This window comes from Trichogramma pretiosum, unplaced genomic scaffold, assembly GCF_000599845.2.
Source record: "Trichogramma pretiosum strain Unisexual culture from Peru unplaced genomic scaffold, Tpre_2.0 scaffold36, whole genome shotgun sequence".
NCBI classification, from domain to species: domain Eukaryota; kingdom Metazoa; phylum Arthropoda; class Insecta; order Hymenoptera; family Trichogrammatidae; genus Trichogramma; species Trichogramma pretiosum.
The window spans coordinates 1478235-1497842 of record NW_019641685.1 but is presented as its reverse complement, the minus strand read 5'-3'; the positions used below and the strand labels follow the sequence as shown (position 1 = coordinate 1497842).

The following is a 19608-nucleotide window of genomic DNA, read 5'->3' as shown; positions in this document are numbered from 1 at the left end:
TTAAAATTAGTTACTGTAAACTGTATACAGTATATTATATAAAATTAACAGTATAATACATTTAAATCATCTATTTTTAACTTTCTGCATTAGGCTTATGATAAATATCAACAGTAGTTTCTAAACAAGGACGCAATTCTAGATCGCTGTAGCCTAATACCATTTTACCTTCAGGAGGTCTGAAGTAGTCTAATCCTCTTCCAATTTTTATCACCCATCCAGTACTTAAACTGAAATTAATAAAGTCATATTTAAAAATTTTTCATTAAGACCAATTTGAAGTAATTTGACAATAAAACTTACATAATTTGTCTATCATGAAGAGTGTCTGAATATGATACTTCTAAAGTAACTAAATGACTAGCTAAACTTTTTTTCAACTCATCCAGTCTTGCCATTTGATTAAATTTATCTGGATCACTTGTTGTTATCAATGTAATTTTCGACAACGAACGACATTTTTGCACTGCCAGCTCACAAAACCTTAAGAAATTTTGACACTAAGAAGAAATTGTTGGATAAATGCAAGAGCTTTGCTAGGAGAAAAGAGTTCTTTAAAAAGCTACGTACCTGATGAAAAGCTCTGATGTAAGGATCTTCAACTTTAATTTGTGTGACAGCTGCATCTAAGAATCTACCAAATACAGAATTATAGCCATATCCAACAGCACCACTTTCAATTTTTGTACTTTCTTTGTATGTTCCAGATAATTTTTGTTCTTGAATAAGAGCTTTTATGCGCTCTGCTCTATCTATGTATTCAGATGCTTTAGCAAGATAATGGTTTTTTGTTCTCTTATCTTTTTGATCTAAGAGCATAAGATGTCATTTTATAATCATTGATTGTTAGAATTTCAATTGAAATAAAAAATATTCACCTTTTGCTGACTGTAAAAGAATAGCTGCACCTTCTTCATAAAGAGCTTTAGCCATTGTATACTGTTCACTTTTGTCTTTTTCTACTGCTCTTTGTAGAATATATGCTGCTGCACTTTCCATTTTTAATTCGTATATTTTATTTATTTTAATTCACACGTCAATTTTATGCACAATGCATACATTTATGTTTATCTAAATAAATTTCGATTAAAATCAAATCGCCGTCATAATTGTTTGCCAAGTTAACACATAATTAAACTTGGATATATTATTAACTTTAATAGAAATGCATTACTATCACGTGCGTGTCCGATCCATTTCGAGTGGACTGAAATCAAATAATGCATTTTGACGGTTACTCGTAAGTCGTATGATCTTTAACCTAAAGCTTTGCAGTGTGCTGTGACTTTGTAAACATACACAACGACGAGTCAAAACATTGACACATGACTGATAGATTTAGTGAATTTTAACAGTTGTAAATATAACAGGAAAATAATGAATTCTAGTCCGAAAAAACGTGAAAATTCTCGTTTGTGGGGTGAACTACCTCCAAAAGAAACTGCTGAAGATAATGATCCTGAGCAAGAAAATGCCATAAAAGAAGTATTTTCTTCGGACGTCGTCGAAGGTATTTGGCGTCAGGTTATGGATGAGTACAATAGCTCGGATTGCGATTATCAAAATCACAAACAATCAGAATTTATACAGTAAGTCTTTAAAATTTGTAATCACTTCAAGCATCTTATTTTTTTAAATAAACGTGTACACCTGTGTTTATCAGATTACCTGCTGGAAACTCGCATGTTTTAAACACAGTGCACCTGCAAGAACAAATAAAACTAATGGTCAGTTGTTTGTTTACACTTGAAATATATATTTTAAATTATACTGGAATTCTTATTTTTATTTTTTAGGATGAAGGTACAGTGTTGAATAATCTAACAGTCATAGAAGATGAAAATGAACAGTCAGCTTCACAAAATAATCATAGTTTTTCTATACCCAATAGTGATCAAAAGTAATAATGTTTATTTTACATTAGTATCCTAAAAATTGATAAAATGAATCATTTATATAACAAATTAATTTTTTAGAACCAAATTTAAAAACCAACCTCCAGGACCACACTTGAAACCTTCAACGGTTCAAAGTTTATTGCAACACTCAGTTATAACACTGCTAGCTCACATTGGGTTTGATAAAGCATCGGATCATGCTATCAATACTCTTTCAGATATTGCAGATCATTTTTTAAGAAAAATAGGGCTCTTGCTCAAAAAAGCTTCAGAAGAAACAAATTATGGTTTTCCAGTAAATTATTTTTCTCAAAAAATTAGTACTATTTTAACAGAGCATTTTTGAGACATTCACTTTTTTTATCACTAGGACGCATTGCAGAAAGTTCTTGTTGAATCTAACATTGGAGGCATTGCAGCCCTTTATGAGCACTACGAAGAGTTTGTACTCAAACATGAAAAATATGTTAAAAAAATGGCAGAAAGAAAATTAGAAGAACAAAAACAGCTGGAGTTGAATATTTCCAAAACAAGGTAATTTCTAAAAAAAAAATGTCAATCTAATGGAACTTTTATTTTCTTCAACTAACTCTGCGATTATCTTTTAGTATGGATATAAATGAAGCAACGAATAATCTTCAGTTTGACGAACTTGGTGAATTTGGAAATGTTTATAAAGAAATACCAACTCTACAGTTACTTGACCCAGAAATGGGATTTCCACCTAGTTTAGATGCAGGCTTCCAAATGCTTCACAGTTTAGAACAAGACGAGTTAGTATTGATTTGAAAAATTCTCTCTTAACGCAGTATAAACTTGAGTGTTGTACAATTCATTGAATTTTCAGATTAAATAGTTTATCAATGGAAGAAGATGGATGATGCTCATTATTAATTGTATGATATTTTTTGATACCAATGTGAAATAATCTAGCGAGATAAATTTAATTGTACAACTAAGTTAATTGTTATTTTTATTTTTAATAAAAAAACATTATTTCAAATTAACTTCGTCGCTTTATTCACCGTGGTGAATCGAATAATCATTAAAAATTAGCGCGCGCAAAAAAAAACAATAAATAATCGAGTCGAGTCGTTTAAATAACATCATTTGCGGTCTGTCTTTTTTGCATCGAACGCAAAATCGAAAGTTCGAAATCGGCGGTCGACGGGCGCAATTGCAAACTCCACTTCCTCGCGTGTATATAGTATACGTGCGAATACGTATTCGTACATCGCTCCGTTTTTTAAGCTGCTATATATGCTGCCGAGTGGCAAGTGGTGGCCTGTGGCCATATAGTATCTATCTCTCCGTACAAGCGAGTCGCTGGGTAGTGGCGCTCGATTGTGTGCGTGCCGTGCGTGTGCACAAGAGACACTAAAGTGCATTACATCCGTAGTACACATAACTACATCAGCGTTTACGTATGCACGTATAGTTTAATCATATCAACAGAACACGTCAGAAAATGGCAGAACCAGGACCGAGTAAAAGCGATATCGAGGAAGTCTTCAAGCGCCTGCGAGCTCTTCCTGCCAATAAGGTTTGTTTTTTTGTTGATTTATTTGCATAACCTTTAACCAGTGTGACACACGAGATCTGCTGCTTCGTGACAGCGAATTTCGCTTTCAAAGTCATCCTTGACGTTTGGTTCTTTCGATCACGAGTTGTCTATAGTTTCTTGCACGAGAGATGCTTTTTCGATATGATGAATATTTAAAATGACATGATCGAAATATAACTATTCTTGCCTGTGACTCTCTTCAAATGTACAATTTCGTAAATATTTGCAAAGGCTTTGTTCTAATGTTTTCACGATCTTGACATCAAGTTGAAAACCTTAACAGCTGTTTTTGTCAAACTTACAAAATTTGAATAAGTCTGGAAAAAACATTAATAATAACTACTGTTTTATTATTTACAGACATGTTTTGACTGTAATGCCAAGAATCCAGCTTGGTCCAGTGTTACATATGGGGTTTTCCTGTGTATTGATTGTTCAGCTGTACATAGAAATTTAGGTGTTCATTTAACTTTTGTACGTTCAACCCAGCTGGATACTAATTGGACATGGCTGCAATTAAGAAATATGCAATTGGGTGGCAATGCTAATGCTGTAAGTTTTATCACCAATATATTTAAGAGTGCCAATGAAAAATATTTATCCACATTTTTCATTTTATTTACAGAGAAAGTTTTTTGCTCAATATAATTGCAGCACTACTGATGCTCATCAAAAATATACGTCTCGAGCTGCCATGCAATATAAACAAAAATTAGTTCAACTTTCTAATGAAGCAATGAAACGTTATGGGACACAGGTAAAATAATATCCAAATAATTTATACCTACGTTTTCGTTAAATATATGTAAAAATTAAAAAAAAATACTTTTATTATACTGAATTATAGGTCTTTTTATCAACTCAAAATCAGAGATCGGTGAGCTACGAAAATAATTGTTTTTCAAGCCACTGAATCTAAATATTGATTCATTTACCAATTGCTAATGATCATAATACTCATAGAGCTTGAATACATTTCCTTGTATTTAATTTTAATTCTACATTACCCTAAAATTTTTAATTGCATTTAGATTATAAAATCACATATTTAAAATTGTGCCTTTATTGTGTTATTGACAAAAATAATAATTCATTTAAATAATCTAATGTTCACTCATATATCTTTATAGGAAATATAAAAGAAATTTTGTCATTAATTGTAATTAATTTTATAGCTGCATTTGGAAGAGCATACAGAAAGTGAAAATGTCCCAAAAGAAGTGGATTTTTTTGAAGCACATGAAAATTTTGATTTAAATTCTGAAGCCACTGTGCCTAGCAATCGTTCTCATTGTGATACAATCACAAAATTAGTGGATGAAGATCATGACATTCATAGTTCTGACAACATAAATGCAGATTTTCCCACTAAAAATGCTGATAAAACCTCAGAGCCAGCTGTTACCATTGGATCTTCATTATTAGGAAGTTCAGAACCAAGAAAGTCCACCATTGGAAGTAGGAAACCTCAAATAAGAAGAGGCGGGGTAATTAAATAAAATAATTGGTTATTTTATACACATACAATTATACTATTTAAGTAATTTTTTTCATCAACCAGATCGCTAAAAAGGGACTTGGTCTGGGTGCTCAAAGGATTGTAACAAATTTTGAAGAAATTGAAAAAAGTGCTGCAGAAGCAAGTACTAAAGAAAAATTGAAACTTGAAAATGCAGAACCATCTGAAGAAGGTGAAAGTCAAATGAGCGAAGAACTATCTTCTAAATATGCACAAGATCTTGCTGATCAAGTTAAAAAAATTGAAGAAAGAGTGCAAAATATGAATCCTTATAAAGCAAATGAAGCTGCAAGACTTGGAATAGGTTTTAATACTAATAGGTAAGTTGATAAAATGATAGTGAAAATATCAAGATTCAAACTAACAATAAAAAAAATGTATTTATTTCACAGAGGCGTTAGTCATTCTGCTTTTTCTGATATGCAAACAATAAAACAAGAGAGATCAGAATCTGTTACAAAATCAGAACCAAGAATGAAAAAATCAAGTGATTTTCATTACATGATGTCTGGATTTGAATCTGTGACAAATGATTTTCCTAAAAGTTCTTCCAAAAATTCTTCAAAGAGTTCTTCTAGAAGTTCATCAAAAAGTTCAACAAAAAGTTCAACTAAAAGTTCAACAAAGACCCCTACCACTAAAAGTGGTAAAAATTGCATGGATGAATTTATAGTGCAAGAAGAACCAAGCAAACATGAAGTAAGAAGTCAATTTTCTGGCCCTCCTCCAATGCAAATGTCCTCATCAAAAAGTGCCAGTAGTATATCAAATAAAAATAGTAGATCCAATGATTATGGAGATAATGAAGCTCAGAAGAAGTTTGGCAGTGCAAAAGCAATTAGTTCTGATCAATATTTCCGTGACTCCAAGAACGACGATAATGCGGTAGGTTTTATCATAAAAAGTAAATTATATTAAATTTACAATAACTTTAAATGTATATTACGTGTAAAATTTTAGTATGGAGAAAGACAGAACTTACGTCGATTTGAGGGATCCTCCAGCATTTCATCGTCAGATTATTTTGGCAGGGATCAAATGTCACCAAACTCACAGAACCCTTCATTATCCATGAATTTGCGAGGCAGCGTTGATTTCGATGACGTTCGAGAAAGTGTGAGGCAAGGCGTCAACAAAGTAGCCGGTAGACTGAGCTCACTAGCTAATGCTGCTGTTAATTCTATACAAGATCGATACGGTCTTTGAGCATAAAAAAATTTTTATGCACTGCATACATTTTTTTCATCAATTTGTTAATATTACTATTATTATATTTATTATTACTGATAACACTAATTCAAAAATGAGCAAAAACTTCTTTTACTCCAATTGTTATTACTTGAAAATTTGCCCACTGAATATTGACATTTATGTACATAAAAGAATTTTAGAAAATAGATTATTATGGTAAAAATTAGTTCTGTTGTTCAAATAAATTATTTTAACATATCTAAGTTGTCATGGTGTAAGAAATAATTAGTGGAAAGTAAGACAAGTAAGAAATGTGCTTTTAACGGTTTTACTTATAAAAATATTTATAAATTTTACGGTGTACAGAGCTCTAACAAAATGAATACATAATAAATACAATAACAAAGATATTTTGGACAGTACAGTAAATGTAGTTATAATGTTACAATGGAGCATAATATGCTAATTTTAGTATCATACAACTGTTCAGCACAAGTGATTCATTCCAGGTTATTTACACTCTTTATTATAATTTTATTATTTTCATGGTAAAATGGAATAAACGTACATGAATGAGTAGCTATACTTATTATCATTATTCAGAGGTATTATTCATTTGTTTCTCTGGTGTTGATTCTTTATCAGTAGAATTGGTTGCAGATTGAGGAGCAGGTCTTTGACAATTACGGAGCATGTTCACATAAGGTTTACCGTGTAAGAAACTCACTAAGACCACTGTCATATTGTCACAGCCAGTTCCCATGAGAGCATCAGGAGCTAGACAATGATTGATCAATTGTTCACAAATTTCTTCAGGATCAATATAATTATTTTCTTCATTTGGTTCAATGTTTGCACTCTCAGCAAAACGTGTTCTTATGAATTCAATAACAGCCTCACTGCTCATAACATCCCATATACCATCACAAGCCAGCACCACAAATTCCCAATCCTCTGTTATTTCATGGCGCTGAATTGTAGGTAGAGCTAAAAATTGAAAATAGCATATAAGCATTCAATTTACTGAATAATACTGAAGAGAATTTCTACGAATTATTAAAAATGCATTTACCAGTCACAATTTGATCTTCAGCTTTGACATTTTCATTCTTTTTGAACATGAAATCTCCCAAAGCTCGAGATAGTGCTAGGTGTCCATTAACTCTATTAAATTCCACCCAACCACCCGCAGCTTCGATACGATCTTTTTCTTCTTTCAGCATTGGTTTGTGATCATAACTTAAAGGAACAGCTTTGCCAGCCACACTTGCCACTGCTCTGCTATCTCCTGCATTAGCCTATAGAAAAAATATATATTTTATTTTCAAATGCTAGTTTAAAGTTTTGTAAATTTTACTCTTATAGTCTTACACAGTATAAAACATTGTCCTTAATGAGAACAGAAATGACCGTAGTGCCAGCTTGAGCATTTTTGGTTGCTTCGTCAGTTTGCATGACTTTGTCTATTTCTAAAAAGCCTTTTTTGAGAGCTTCTTCAATTTTGCCTTCTTTGTATTCTGGTTGATTAGTAACAAATTCATGCAGATGCTTTCCAGCGTACTGCGCCATGACAGCACCTACAAAATAATTAAAAATTCACCAGGCGTAAAGAAAAATGTAAGGCAAATTTTTAAGATTGATTTCGAAGAATGTACCTCCGTGTCCATCGTACACAGCAAAGAAAGCAGAATTTGGATCGTCAGGTAAGGATAGAATGTGTACATGAGAATCTTCCATTTTCACTCGCCATCCTTGCATGCAGGAACTGCCAACTTTGTAGTTGTCGTCTTTGCAAAAGGCAGACCTCTTGGTGGTCACAGGTTCACTAAGTGTTTGACCCATAACTACTCCTTCAACGTTCCAACAAAAAATCACGATCAAAACGACGAATTTTGACTTTTGGGTGAAACGCAATGGCAAAGAAATTGCTTACCTGTTAATTTTACGATTTCTTTAACAAAACGATGTACTTTAAAAAGATTATTATAGCTCATGAAACGAGAAGTAAGCTCATCACTGGTGGACGTATCACGTGTGGTAGTAGCAGAAACGGTTGTTACATGCTGGAAAAAAAATAATTATACATACACGTAAGTATTGAAAAGGTAAACCGAGTATAATGCCGATGACAGTTTGAAAGAGCATGAAATCATAAAGGCGAGTATGGAGATGTGCAATTAACAGACACCGAGAAAAAAAAAAGAAGAAGAAGAAGAGGAAGCTGTCGTAATGTTTGCTCGCGAGCTTGATAAATTTATTCATAGTTTACCCAATACGGCTACACGCGAATCAAAAATATCGTAAGGCGCACACACACGGCAGCACGGCTCAAGGCGCTATAATACAGAAAATGTTTCCAATACAAATACACATACACACACAGAAACACGTATTAAATATCGGTCTATCTATCACACGTACGAGAGAAACGCAAAATTCACAATTAGTCCTGGCGATGATCGTGCCTCGAAATAAATTATTTTACGTATACTCTTATCTCGCGTGTAATATCGTACGCGCGCGGATACAGCTCCAAAACAGAAAAAAGAAAAAAACGAAACGTAGGCAGCTGCAGGCCGCACCGAGCAATTTATCGCAGCACAACACACGGATATGGGTATCACGATTTTAACTGTAACGTAGGGATAAAAGCAGACGAATTCGTTCCGCGGTCGAGCCCACTACTGTATATGCGCGAAAACTTGTAATATGTAGTTAAACTTGTAATGCCCGACGAGCCTGTCCGTCGTGTATATAATTTATTATTTACCGCGACACGCAATGTATTTCCACAATTGAAGCAATGACTGAGCGCTTAGTCGCCGTTGTCTCTCGAGTACTAGACTAGATTATAATGTCGACGCGATTGGGTGTAGTACACGTCTTGTCAATTCGAGCGCGAGCGTCTATGCTACTATTCGCCGTACAAAATTACCGTAAATAAACATTAGGTGTTGGTAAGAATACACGATGTCGTCCAGCAATAAGGAGCACACAGACACACACACAATAGCGTAACGTATACGTTACAGGCTCGAGCAATGGATACACATTCGTATAACGTTTAAGTACGGTACAGATAACTCGGGCCGCACGAACCTTGATTGGCTTCAATCGCTCGCCTCTCCGTGGTCCACTGTCGTTCGTATAAATATAAGTATATTTTTGGAATATATATTTTGCGCGGATGACTCCGCTCCACCTATAAGTAACTAGAGTGTACGTTGTGTATGTATATGTATCGGTGCTCTCTGTGTCGCTCTCAAGCACGATCGCGCACACATACACATCTATATAAGAGATACAAGTAAGCGCGCGCGCGCGCGCAGAGCAATGTGACTAAGAATATGTAAAATTTTATGCGAATGGAGCAACGACGAGGCAAGAAGCGCCTGCTGTATGGGGGCTGGAATAGATATTTGTCAACTGGCGGCGAGTTTATGTATATATACGAGAAATAAATCTATGCCTCTATATATACAGGCGCGATAGGTATATAGGCCCATTGATGCGAACACGTGCATTCGAGCCTGCAAATCGTACACATACCTGTATGTTTGTTTGCTTTGACACCTCGTGTCGACGACAATAACATTGCTGCGTTCGTACGAGAAATGGGAAAAAATGGGCAAATATACCTTCTCTGAATTACATTATTAACTTGTCTTTTTCAGCCCAAAAAACGACCCTCTCAAATTTTATTTCATTTGTATTTTACGCCAATGAATTAGATTGTATTGAAATATTTAGTTATTTTTGAAGACGTTGAAAGTTGTAAGATTATCAAATGAAATCAAGATTTCAATTTTATTGAAAGTCTAGCTAAAACTCTTAAAAAGTAAGATGACTAAGGTAACTAAGGTAACTAAGATCCAAAAATACATTTTCAATACTTTTATTCACAGTATTTAATTTTTGTTTTATAGTAAGAATACACATTCTATATACAAACGTACTTGAACAGAGCTTAACTAATTATTATTTACAAAATGACGTTTGAGCAGAATAACTATTTGCTCATAAAATTTGCCATTGGATCTTCCTCGCGCATACGTTTCATTTGATAAGCTTCTTTTTCTTCTTCGGTCAACTCTTTCACACTGTACATACTATTGTAAGGTCTTTTTCTTTCGTCTAATTTCAACAACTCCTCTGCAGCTTTAATATTTTTTTCTTCTTTCTCAATAGCTTCTGCGAGCTTATCTTTATGCTTGGATTTATTCTTTTTCTTTTCCTTCTGCTTTCGTTTTTTATTTTTTCTCTTACTTTTCTGAGATTTTTTCTCTGTTACTGTTCTCTTATCATCCGAAGATTCACTGGATGATTCTTTGTCAGATGACTCGTCAGCTGATTTTTCTTTTTGTTCGCTGGTTGGTTCCAATTTTTCAACTTCTTTTTGCGCCTTTTCTTCTTGAGCATTATTTGAACTAGTAAGTTGGGCTGCTGCTGCAGCTGCTTCCTTTCCCGCAGCGCCACAGCAGTAAGAGTTTTTTATAAATGCATAACAACATTTATATCCCCACTTGCCAGCGTGCCAGTATGAGCCCCAAACAGAGGTATGATTATTAGTATAAACATCTTCTTCATACCTTGATCTAATGACAGACTTTTCTTGTCCTTTTATAATCTGTAATGTAATATAAAATTTAATTAATTGAATGAGTTGAATTCATATTTTTTATTCATTTAAAAAAAAAAGTATTCAAAACTTACATTTCCTGTACGTGAATACTCCACATACTCTTCAGTTTGTGCCAGTAAAAGTTCCCGTGGTGGTGCATCAAGATGTTCTTTACCTCCATATGTGTCAATTATACTATGCCGAGCTTCATTCTTAAGCTCATCTTTATTCTTGTCGTACTCTTTTTTAAGAAGTTCAATTTTAGTTGGCTCAGCTAACAAATGCACATTAATTCCTTTTTCAGACGCATCCCAGGAAAATATTTGAGCTTTTGCATGTTCTGCTGTATCTCCAGAAAATCGTGCAGCATTTTCTCCTTTGTAATCCACTCTAAAAAATAAAAAATGAATTATTCATTATGATCTATTGAATGATAAAAAACTTGTAAGTAAGAATTAAATCCACATACTCTCTGTCAGTTCCAGCATATGGATTATCACGCATAGATCGAGTTTTTGGATCGTAGTAAGCTGAATTAGGATCCAAGTTTCTGAGATACTTAGCTGTATCTTCTCGTATACGCAAATTCCTAACTGTGATTCTTTGCTTGCTGTCAACTTTTGTTCCGGGCATGTCCACCTCATCCACGTATTTATCTTCATCTTCATCAGAATCATCTTCTTCTTTCTCTTCCTCGTCTTTTGAATTTAGCTTCTCAGCTTTCATCTTCTTCTTTTCTTCTTCAACTTGACGGAATTCTTCTATTATAGACTGATGTTCTGAAGGATCATATCCTGCCCATCTATCTCTTTTACCGTCATAATCGAGGGCTAGATTAGGTTGATTATACTCATCCGGAGCAATGTTTGTGTTAGAATATTTGGCAATGACTTTTCTTGGCCTTTCAAAACAATCTTTTCTCTTGTGTCCCATGGCACCACAATTTTCGCAAGCACCTTTGCGATACTTATTGGCAACCTTATTTGATTGTCCCCTGTTATACCATTGATCAAGACGGCTAAATTCTTTTTGTTTTTCTGGTTGAGGTCTCTGATGCTTCAAAGTAGGGCCCTAAAGTAAATAAAGCAAGTACATAAGTAAAAATGTTGAATGTTTGAGAACTGATGAAATTAGCAATAACGCAGATATAATGTACATACCGATGCACCGAAGTACCATGGCGTGGAGCTTATATATTGCGGGATGTGAGGATTGATATCTCGGCCCTCCTCGTCGACAGCTGCTGGAGCTGTACCGGCTTTTCTAGCTTCCTCGAGTTCTTTTGCTTTACGCCAATCTTCGCGACTTTTTTTGCGAGGCTCGTCTTCCTCCACTGCACTGGCGGCACTTGCATTCTTCAGAATCAGCGAGACTGGCGTACCCGAAGAATGACTAGCCATTTTATTCAAGAGATTGAATTAGTCCTATTATTTATGGATATTCAATGAATAATTGTCACGAAAAAATGCAAATGTATGCCTCAAAAGATCACAACACTGCACCTCTCGCACTATTAAAAAATAAGGTTAAGTCTTAATTTTGTTTGGTACGTCAAATGTGTGTACAGTGAAACTGTTATGATGAGTGCACTGACTGAGTATATAGCCAGACAATAACGATCGTCGAGAAGAGTCGCGCGCATGTCAGAGCAAAAGTGAAATAGCGGTAAAATTTGATTGATTTCTCTCAATTGAATTTTTCAATGTTCAGTGATCCTTTTTGTAAAAAGTTTATTTATTTCTTGAGTAAATAAAGTTTGTTACAATTTAGATTATAAACTCATTCCCAAAATGTGCTAGGCGTTTAGTTATTCACCCAAGTGAAATCGAACACACGTTCATCTCGAAAATCAATCGACAGATGGCGTATTGCGGAAAATCGGCACCCGCAAGCGACAAAGTGACGCTATAAAAGGTATAAATACTCCTATATAAGGTATATCTTTTTTTGTATACTGTCTTTGCAGACATCTACTTCCCTGCGGGCTACTCATCAATAACTGCGTATTTATTAAAGCTCACCGAGATGTGCCAATCCTTAACATAACGAATCTTAGAGACTTATATAGACAGAAATATCTGTGAAATATGCAGAAAAACAAAATGTGCACAGAGCGTTAAAATTAAAAGCCGCAAAGACGCGCAAGTCTATTTCTCAGCAACGAGTAAAGCATATTTCCACTATTAGCGACATAACAATCAGCCCATGTGTCAGCTCTCTTGCCCCAAAAACAAATTTTTGGTGCAGATAAAGTGATATATGACAAGCAAGAGCCGGGATCGGTTCCTTTATCAAAAATATCGCTCAACTATGTGCTTAACTGCCTTGGCAGGTAGTCAGCGAAGGGATTCAAAATTATTCTATTTCACGAGTCGCGATAATGATTTAAATTATATTTACGAATTTTCGAATGACACATCACTGCAAATCGAATCGTAAAGTATAAAGAGATAAGGCGTTTGAAAATTGTCAATATTATTTTGTACAATTTTGATATTTACGGAATATAACAAAACATTATTAAGCACTGTTTTATTAATTTTATTGCCCGTAAAAGAAATGTTTCGTTAAATATAATTACTGACGGAAATATGAATATTTTGACGAATAATATTAACTAAAAACGTTTTCACCAAATGCTGTTCGTTCTTAATAACGACGTAAAATTAAACTGTCCATAAGGCAAAGAAAGTTATCATATCGTTTACGTTTTTCTTTCTTTTTTTTTTTTTTAGTTCTATTCAAAATTACTCAAAAGAGATCTATCGTGGCTATTCTTTCCACTTTTATTTTTATAGTTTTCTTGCTGACAAGGAAAAAAAATAAAATTATCATCAACGCGTTCCCGTTTCGTGACTATCCTCCAGTTGGTCTGCATAAATAAAGAACAATGTCATCCGCTCTCTAATTTATTAACTCTTCAAACTCTTTTTTTTTTTAACGCTTTGCATATCGCGGCCAACAAACATTGTATTTATCTCGAGTCAACTCAAAATTTTGCCAGATCGGTCGCAGAGCTGTAAAAAACAGAGACGACTTTTTTCTTCTTCTTTCCCAAAAAACAGGGCGTTATAAAACGTATATAAAAGTGCGAATTACCTTTATTCGGAGAGAGTATCGAGCGAGAAGCGAATTACATTATCGTTTCAATCATGTGCAAGTACAGTTTATCAATATTCTTAAAAGTACTCATCCTCGTAGCGTCGATTAGTCGTCGCGTCGACGGTCAAGTCTCTATCAGAAAAGTGACAGCCGCCGTCGAGCTCGCCGAGGGCCCGCACTGGGATTACAAAAGCCAATCCCTGTACTACGTCAATATACTGGGCAAACAGATTCTCCGGCTCGATCCGCTGACGGGACGAGTGAATCGGGTCACCTTCCCGGGCGACCAACTCATCAGCTTCGTGATTCCCGTCCAAGGCAGGAGAAGCCAACTGATCGTCGGTCGTGGTCTGGACGTCGTCCTGCTGGATTGGGACGGCCGGGAGGACGTCACGGAGCCCAGCTACGAGGTCGTGGCTTCACTAGTGGATCGCGACGCCGATCCCGCGCGTCAGAGAATCAACGACGCCAAGTGCGATCCTCGGGGTCGACTGCTGCTCGGCACGATGGCCCTGAAATCGGCCGAGGGCAGCGTCGAGCCGAATCGCGGGGCCCTCTATAAAATCGGCGGCCGCAGACTGCAGGTGGAACGATTGTTGTCGCCGGTGACGATAAGCAACGGCCTGGCCTGGAACGCCCGCGGCAACGTCCTCTACTACATCGACTCGGCGAGCTATCAGGTCTGGGCGCTGGACTATCGACTGGCCACCGGTCGGCTCCAGGCGGCCGACAAAAAACGGGTAATCATCGACCTCAAGGTAGCCGGGATCGAGGGTATGCCCGACGGCATGACCATCGACGACGAGGGCAATCTCTGGATCGCCGTGTTCGGCGGTGGCTGCGTGCTAAACGTGGATCCGCGTGCCAAGAAGCTGCTGCGAAAGATCGACCTGCCCGTGCCCCAGGTGACGAGCGTAGCCTTCGGCGGGCCCCACCTCGACGTCCTCTACGTGACGACGGCTCGCGAGGATCTGACCGAGGCACAGCTGCTGGAGAAGCCCGATTCCGGGAGCGTCTACGCGATCACGGGACTCGGTGTGCGCGGACGTGTCGCCAGTGATTTTTCTTTAAATTAGATTCAGTGAGCAACGAACGAATGCGATTGGCTTTAGTTCACATTCTTGAAACAAGTAGGCCCTTTCCGAATCGATACAGTATAAGTACGAGTAAATCGTAAAAGTCGAGCAGTCTTACCGCGCGGACGGACGCGATGTTTTTTGGCACTTATCCAGAGCCATTATTCGCTACATAATTTAAAACGAGCTCGAGCAAATTTTTTCTTACAAGAGGTTTACGTTACACACACTTACGAAAAAAAAAAAAAAACGATCGCGCTCGTAAAAAAAAAAAAGTAGCGGAGGAGTAGTAACATCTTGCCAACTACACGCGGGGGGGTTGATTCGCCGCATCGCATGTTACACACACACACACACACACACACAGTTTTCGAGTGCCTATATTCGCCGCGTGTATGAATTAGTTGAAGAAATAAAATTCTCCCCGCTTGTTCGAGTTCGTACCACTTGCGCATGTAATATGTAAGAAGATAAATTGGAAGGACACGAGCAAAAAAAAAACACGTGTTCGTCCGCATCGATATCTGTGTCATTTCGGAGTTTTAAAAATAATAATAATAAAGGAGTTGATATGAAAGACAGTAAAACGCACTTGCTCTTTAAAGTATAAAATTTATTGCGTGCTTAAATATATTATATTTGTAATAATATATTTATAAGAATTTACAAAGTATGTATACTGTTTATTTTTATTTAAATACTGTAAATACTTTGTGCTCGGTTCTCTTCTACGTTCGCAGATGATATGGAAAAATGCATAAAATTTCAGCTAATATTGTATATATAATTAATTAATTAATCTTGCATTACGTTCTCTTCTACAGTTCGTAATTATTTTTTTTTTTTTTAATAATTCATTATATAATATGATATATAATAATATGCCTTGACTATAAAAATGTAAAAAGTTTTATCTAAAAAACGAATTCTCTTCTATCTACAATAGCTATCATCTAGTTATTTAATTATTCATGTATCATTAAATATTCTAAAATTATTACAAAGCCTGTAAAGATGTAAAAATATCAAAAAATTGCAATACGCAGTATATATAGACTTTTTTTCGTTTTCGTCATTTAATAATTACCTTTTTTTTTTAATAATTGTATATATTTATAATATATAATATGCTTAAAAAGAACAAATCACAGCTTAAATGGCTTATGAACCTACGCAATATATCGATTTTTTTACGTAATACGTATTATTTTTTCTCGAAATCTTCAACTAACAAACGGTCTCGTTATATCAATTATATGCTCGTTACAATCAGCTATGTATATATTGTATGTAATAAAATTAGCAAATGTCGTTTATCGATAAACTGCTCTGCTCTACAAAAAACGTGTGTGATTGGTAATACGAAACTACTTCGTTAATCAAAACGACTATTAAGTATGTATAATAAGTGTATATCGAATGGAAAGGTTTCTTGTATATAATATTGTACGTATCGAATCGAGCTACGGCAAATGATCAATGCAACTTTTGGTTATAATTCATACTTTATGAGTACGCATACGCTCTAAAAAAAACAACCAATATAAGCATCGTGTGTAATATCTCTCTGTCTCGTCTATGATTCGCATAATTAGTTATGCGCTGTACTAAACGTGCTTAAAAACAGAAAACAAAAAAAAAAAGAACCAATTAATTACCTAATTAGTTTCGAGTCATCGATATCAAAATTTAAGCGTCTGGAGATCGTGCACGGCGGGCAGGCAGAAGATCTTCTGGAGATTCTTGTAGGTCCTCGGGCCCGTGAGAAAGAGGGCGAGACACTGCTTCTTGAACTCGAGCGAGTACTGCTTGTCCTGGCTGATCTTCTCCTGGTCGAACAGCTGGGCCTGGGTCTTGATGAAGTCCGAGGTCTCCTTGGGGAAGAAGCGCTCCGTCAGGGACTTGTACTGCTCGAGGGTGACGTGCTCCATGAGCTCGACCAGATTCTGCTTGAGCAGCTTGCTCTTGAGGCTCTTGATCTCGCAGCGCTTCACCTGCAGTATGCGCTTGAGCTTCCTCTTGTTGGCCCTGTCCCTGCTGCTAACGATGCTACTACCCCTTGGCTCGTGGAAGCTCGGCGATGACGGCTCCTTCTTATCGTCATTATCGTCGTCGTTTTCGGTTTGGCTAACTTTGTCTAATTTATTATTATCGCTAGGTAAGAGGTGATAAGCGTTGGTTTGGGTGCAGGCTTCTCCGGTGGATTTGTTACCTTGGCTGGCGTTCGAGGACGACGACGAGGCGGTGCTCGCTGCCTCGAGGCAGGCCGCGGCGACTACGACATCCACGTCGTCGACCACGACGCTCGTCTGCAACGACGGCTGAAACGACTCGAGGGAATTGCTGAGCTCCGAGGACGAGTCCTCGTCCACCTCCTCGTCGTCGTCCTCCTGGCCCTCGAGGATGGTGTCGGGCAGCCGATCGACGTCGTCCAGGCCCACCACGCGGCTCATGGAGAAGCCGCGCAGATCGTCGTCGTCGTCGCCGTTGCCGCAGATCTCGATGGGAGCGATGAGCGAGGAGAGCGGCTGCAGCGACGAGCAGCCCATCAGATCCTGATAGCTCAGGCCCTCGATGGAGAAGCTGCTCGAGGACGGATCGACGAGGATGTCCTTGATGCCGTAGCAGCTGCTGCTGCTGTCCACCGCGTTGTTGGTCAATTGTGGCTCGTTGCAATTGGCCGCCGCCGCCGTCGAGCTGTACACGTGGTCGGCGGTGGACAGGCTGCAGTCGCCGTTGCCGCTGCTGCTCCGTAAATAATCCTCCACCGTCGTCGCGGTCGAGTCGTCGTTCGTCGTGGCTCGGATATTGTGGTTGGTGGGTTCCGAGGAGGAGGATGGCTCCTTGATGCAGATCCCGGTCGCCTTGAAGAACTCGTCGGCCGAGATTTTTTCTGTCGATTGCATATGTTTTTTTTTATCGCCGACAAAAAACAACGCTTTTTTAAACTTTTATAAACTTGAATGAAAGCTCAGATTTTGGACACATAAAAATTTATTAAAGTTTATAAAAGTGCATAAAAGCGTTTAAATTGTTGAAATTTCTAGTTAGATGAAACTTTAAAAAAATTATATCATTGTTATGAAATTTTATAAACTTATATAAAATCTTTAAAATATTTTCAATTCAAATTCAATAATTTCTGAAGTTTTCGGACAAAGGCTTTAAAAAAATTTTTAAATTTTCTAAAACCGAAATAAATGATCGCATATATAGGAGATCGAGGGGGAAAAAAAAAACAAACGAAAACGAAAACTCACGGAAAACGCAATTGCTAAGAATCTTGGCGACGGAGTCGTGGCTGCAGTCGGCCAGCTGTATCTGGGCCTCGTCCACGATGTCGAAGTCATTGTTGGCAGTGGCGGTGTTGCAGGTAACGAGCTGAGTTGTTGCCGCCGTCGTGCCAGCTACAACGATTTGCTGCTGCTGCTGACTATTGGTCGTCTCGTTATTATTGCCGACGAGCTGCTGCTGTATCTGGTCGGTTGGCTGCTGCTGGGAGAAGTGCGTCGGCACCGAGTTGGGCTGCAGTCGGTTGCGCAGATCGTTGAGAAACATCGAGTCGGTGAAGTGCTTGGCGCACACCCGGTAGCTGTTGAACAGCTCGATCGGCGTCTTCTCCAGCAGGTCATTGCGATTGCAGGCTCTGACCCACTGCTTGGATCTGCAAACTCGAAATTAATTAATTATAATTACATTGCATTTTAGTGCGCGCCAAGCTTGCATATAGACATACAGGTATATATGCCGTAGAGCTTTAAGCTTATAGCTCCGGAGCTATTATATAGAGCCGAGGTATTTGGAGTGTGGCGGCGCGCGGCGGGCCTCGAGTTTGATCATTAACGCGTTTATATGCACCATTATATATAGGAGTACCTCTACGTACACAAGCGTATGCTATACTGCAGGGGTCGTATGTGCGGTGGGGGTGCGCGGCAGCAATCGAGGATATATAACGTCTCGTGTGTCGTACCATGCAATACATTACGCGAGTAAGGTATATATATATGTATATAGTATAGTAGTGTCGCTCACCTCTCGGGGTCTTTGGGAAAGCGAAAGAAGCTGCGCTTGTCTCGCCTCGACAGGCCGCGGCAATTCTTAAAGGCGCAATAGTAGCCGCCTTTCTTGCTCATCTCGTTCTGGATGTGCGGCAGCCGTGGACGACGATCGCCTGCGGCACATCACCGTAGGTAGGTCCCTGTGTATACGATCCTGATTTTCCTTTCTATTTTTTTTGTTTTTTTGGTCGAGCTGTGCAGCACACCAACCCCGCGTATTATTTACTTTTTATTTGATTTTTTTTTTCTCCCCTCAGCAGCAGCAGCAGCAGTAGCGGCACGTGATAACTATGTATAATAAACCCTTTCTCGAGTGCGACGCACTCGCGGTGACCCGACGACGTCCCGATCTGCACTGCAGCAACGAAACTGCATCGTGCGAACTCTGTCTCTGTCTCTCTCTCTCTCTCTGCGCGCGGTCAACGTCTCTCTCTCTCTCACTCTTTCGCTCGGCCTCCCTTCGAAAATTGGATTTTCCCCGAGCGCAAGCGCAACCTCTTCTCTCTCTCTCTCGCTCTCTGTCTGCATAAAGTCTCTGCCTCTGTCTGTGTGTGTACAGAGAGTGCCCTATGCCCT

At 37.8% G+C, this 19608-nt stretch overlaps 7 protein-coding genes across 12 annotated transcripts; 3 read left to right on the top strand and 4 right to left on the bottom strand.

Moving 5' to 3' along the window:
* Nucleotides 1-23: 23 nt before the first annotated feature.
* On the bottom strand, nt 24-1015 carry LOC106659673 (MIT domain-containing protein 1-like). Its single transcript, XM_014382349.2, has 4 exons — nt 879-1015; nt 571-809; nt 304-500; nt 24-230 (listed from the first exon to the last, which is right to left on the bottom strand). Exons 1-4 carry the CDS (start codon nt 997-999, stop codon nt 77-79), a joined length of 711 nt encoding a protein of 236 aa, XP_014237835.1. The 5' UTR covers nt 1000-1015; the 3' UTR covers nt 24-76.
* Nucleotides 1016-1200: 185 nt separating this feature from the next.
* LOC106659898 lies at nt 1201-2896 on the top strand. The gene is made up of 7 exons (XM_014382650.2): nt 1201-1589; nt 1664-1727; nt 1797-1900; nt 1977-2193; nt 2269-2432; nt 2507-2671; nt 2746-2896. Exons 1-7 carry the CDS (start codon nt 1378-1380, stop codon nt 2777-2779), a joined length of 960 nt encoding a protein of 319 aa, XP_014238136.1. The 5' UTR covers nt 1201-1377; the 3' UTR covers nt 2780-2896.
* A 215-nt stretch (nt 2897-3111) lies between these two features.
* Nucleotides 3112-6394, top strand: LOC106659895 (ADP-ribosylation factor GTPase-activating protein 3). The gene is made up of 7 exons (XM_014382640.2): nt 3112-3441; nt 3823-4014; nt 4088-4219; nt 4638-4949; nt 5024-5301; nt 5374-5866; nt 5942-6394. The coding sequence occupies exons 1-7, from the start codon at nt 3367-3369 to the stop codon at nt 6185-6187; spliced, it is 1728 nt and encodes a 575-aa protein (XP_014238126.1). The 5' UTR covers nt 3112-3366; the 3' UTR covers nt 6188-6394.
* Nucleotides 6395-6484: 90 nt separating this feature from the next.
* On the bottom strand, nt 6485-9433 carry LOC106659896 (probable protein phosphatase 2C T23F11.1). Of its 6 annotated transcripts, none has more exons than XM_014382646.2 (6): nt 9272-9433; nt 8106-8235; nt 7828-8022; nt 7544-7749; nt 7245-7470; nt 6485-7159 (listed from the first exon to the last, which is right to left on the bottom strand). In XM_014382646.2, exons 2-6 carry the CDS (start codon nt 8164-8166, stop codon nt 6768-6770), a joined length of 1080 nt encoding a protein of 359 aa, XP_014238132.1. In that variant the 5' UTR covers nt 8167-8235; nt 9272-9433; the 3' UTR covers nt 6485-6767. The 6 variants fall into 6 exon arrangements, with proteins under 6 accessions (XP_014238132.1, XP_014238133.1, XP_014238130.1 ...); XM_014382647.2 differs by lacking the exon at nt 9272-9433 and adding an exon at nt 9108-9179; XM_014382644.2 differs by lacking the exon at nt 9272-9433 and adding an exon at nt 8943-9046.
* A 618-nt stretch (nt 9434-10051) lies between these two features.
* LOC106659894 (pre-mRNA-splicing factor Slu7) lies at nt 10052-12615 on the bottom strand. Its single transcript, XM_014382639.2, has 4 exons — nt 11954-12615; nt 11263-11864; nt 10886-11183; nt 10052-10799 (listed from the first exon to the last, which is right to left on the bottom strand). Exons 1-4 carry the CDS (start codon nt 12191-12193, stop codon nt 10182-10184), a joined length of 1758 nt encoding a protein of 585 aa, XP_014238125.1. The 5' UTR covers nt 12194-12615; the 3' UTR covers nt 10052-10181.
* A 957-nt stretch (nt 12616-13572) lies between these two features.
* LOC106659897 (regucalcin-like) lies at nt 13573-15996 on the top strand. The gene has a single exon (XM_014382649.2). The coding sequence runs from the start codon at nt 13946-13948 to the stop codon at nt 14969-14971; it is 1026 nt and encodes a 341-aa protein (XP_014238135.1). The 5' UTR covers nt 13573-13945; the 3' UTR covers nt 14972-15996.
* Nucleotides 15997-16048: 52 nt separating this feature from the next.
* Nucleotides 16049-19388, bottom strand: LOC106659674. The gene is made up of 3 exons (XM_014382351.2): nt 19007-19388; nt 18232-18635; nt 16049-17864 (listed from the first exon to the last, which is right to left on the bottom strand). The coding sequence occupies exons 1-3, from the start codon at nt 19105-19107 to the stop codon at nt 16654-16656; spliced, it is 1716 nt and encodes a 571-aa protein (XP_014237837.1). The 5' UTR covers nt 19108-19388; the 3' UTR covers nt 16049-16653.
* Nucleotides 19389-19608: the final 220 nt, after the last annotated feature.

What these genes read in the sequence shown, in the direction of transcription:
- LOC106659673 (XM_014382349.2), bottom strand. Translation starts at nt 999, where the DNA reads ATGGAAAGTGCAGCAGCATATATTCTACAAAGAGCAGTAGAAAAAGAC. An exon ending in ACATCAGAGCTTTTCATCAG is followed by an intron (nt 501 to 570) that starts GTACGTAGCTTT and finishes ATTTCTTCTTAG; the next exon opens with TGTCAAAATTTCTTAAGGTT. An exon ending in CTTCATGATAGACAAATTAT is followed by an intron (nt 231 to 303) that starts GTAAGTTTTATT and finishes TATTAATTTCAG; the next exon opens with TTTAAGTACTGGATGGGTGA.
- LOC106659898 (XM_014382650.2), top strand. Translation starts at nt 1,378, where the DNA reads ATGAATTCTAGTCCGAAAAAACGTGAAAATTCTCGTTTGTGGGGTGAA. An exon ending in AAGAACAAATAAAACTAATG is followed by an intron (nt 1,728 to 1,796) that starts GTCAGTTGTTTG and finishes TTTATTTTTTAG; the next exon opens with GATGAAGGTACAGTGTTGAA. An exon ending in TTGAATATTTCCAAAACAAG is followed by an intron (nt 2,433 to 2,506) that starts GTAATTTCTAAA and finishes ATTATCTTTTAG; the next exon opens with TATGGATATAAATGAAGCAA.
- LOC106659895 (XM_014382640.2), top strand. Translation starts at nt 3,367, where the DNA reads ATGGCAGAACCAGGACCGAGTAAAAGCGATATCGAGGAAGTCTTCAAG. An exon ending in TGAAACGTTATGGGACACAG is followed by an intron (nt 4,220 to 4,637) that starts GTAAAATAATAT and finishes TTAATTTTATAG; the next exon opens with CTGCATTTGGAAGAGCATAC. An exon ending in CTCAAATAAGAAGAGGCGGG is followed by an intron (nt 4,950 to 5,023) that starts GTAATTAAATAA and finishes TTCATCAACCAG; the next exon opens with ATCGCTAAAAAGGGACTTGG.
- LOC106659896 (XM_014382646.2), bottom strand. Translation starts at nt 8,166, where the DNA reads ATGAGCTATAATAATCTTTTTAAAGTACATCGTTTTGTTAAAGAAATC. An exon ending in AGGACAATGTTTTATACTGT is followed by an intron (nt 7,471 to 7,543) that starts GTAAGACTATAA and finishes TTTTTTCTATAG; the next exon opens with GCTAATGCAGGAGATAGCAG. An exon ending in TGAAGATCAAATTGTGACTG is followed by an intron (nt 7,160 to 7,244) that starts GTAAATGCATTT and finishes TTCAATTTTTAG; the next exon opens with CTCTACCTACAATTCAGCGC.
- LOC106659894 (XM_014382639.2), bottom strand. Translation starts at nt 12,193, where the DNA reads ATGGCTAGTCATTCTTCGGGTACGCCAGTCTCGCTGATTCTGAAGAAT. An exon ending in CATGGTACTTCGGTGCATCG is followed by an intron (nt 11,865 to 11,953) that starts GTATGTACATTA and finishes TATTTACTTTAG; the next exon opens with GGCCCTACTTTGAAGCATCA. An exon ending in TATGCTGGAACTGACAGAGA is followed by an intron (nt 11,184 to 11,262) that starts GTATGTGGATTT and finishes TTTATTTTTTAG; the next exon opens with AGTGGATTACAAAGGAGAAA.
- LOC106659897 (XM_014382649.2), top strand. Translation starts at nt 13,946, where the DNA reads ATGTGCAAGTACAGTTTATCAATATTCTTAAAAGTACTCATCCTCGTA.
- LOC106659674 (XM_014382351.2), bottom strand. Translation starts at nt 19,107, where the DNA reads ATGAGCAAGAAAGGCGGCTACTATTGCGCCTTTAAGAATTGCCGCGGC. An exon ending in TTTCCCAAAGACCCCGAGAG is followed by an intron (nt 18,636 to 19,006) that starts GTGAGCGACACT and finishes TCGAGTTTGCAG; the next exon opens with ATCCAAGCAGTGGGTCAGAG. An exon ending in TCTTAGCAATTGCGTTTTCC is followed by an intron (nt 17,865 to 18,231) that starts GTGAGTTTTCGT and finishes TGCAATCGACAG; the next exon opens with AAAAAATCTCGGCCGACGAG.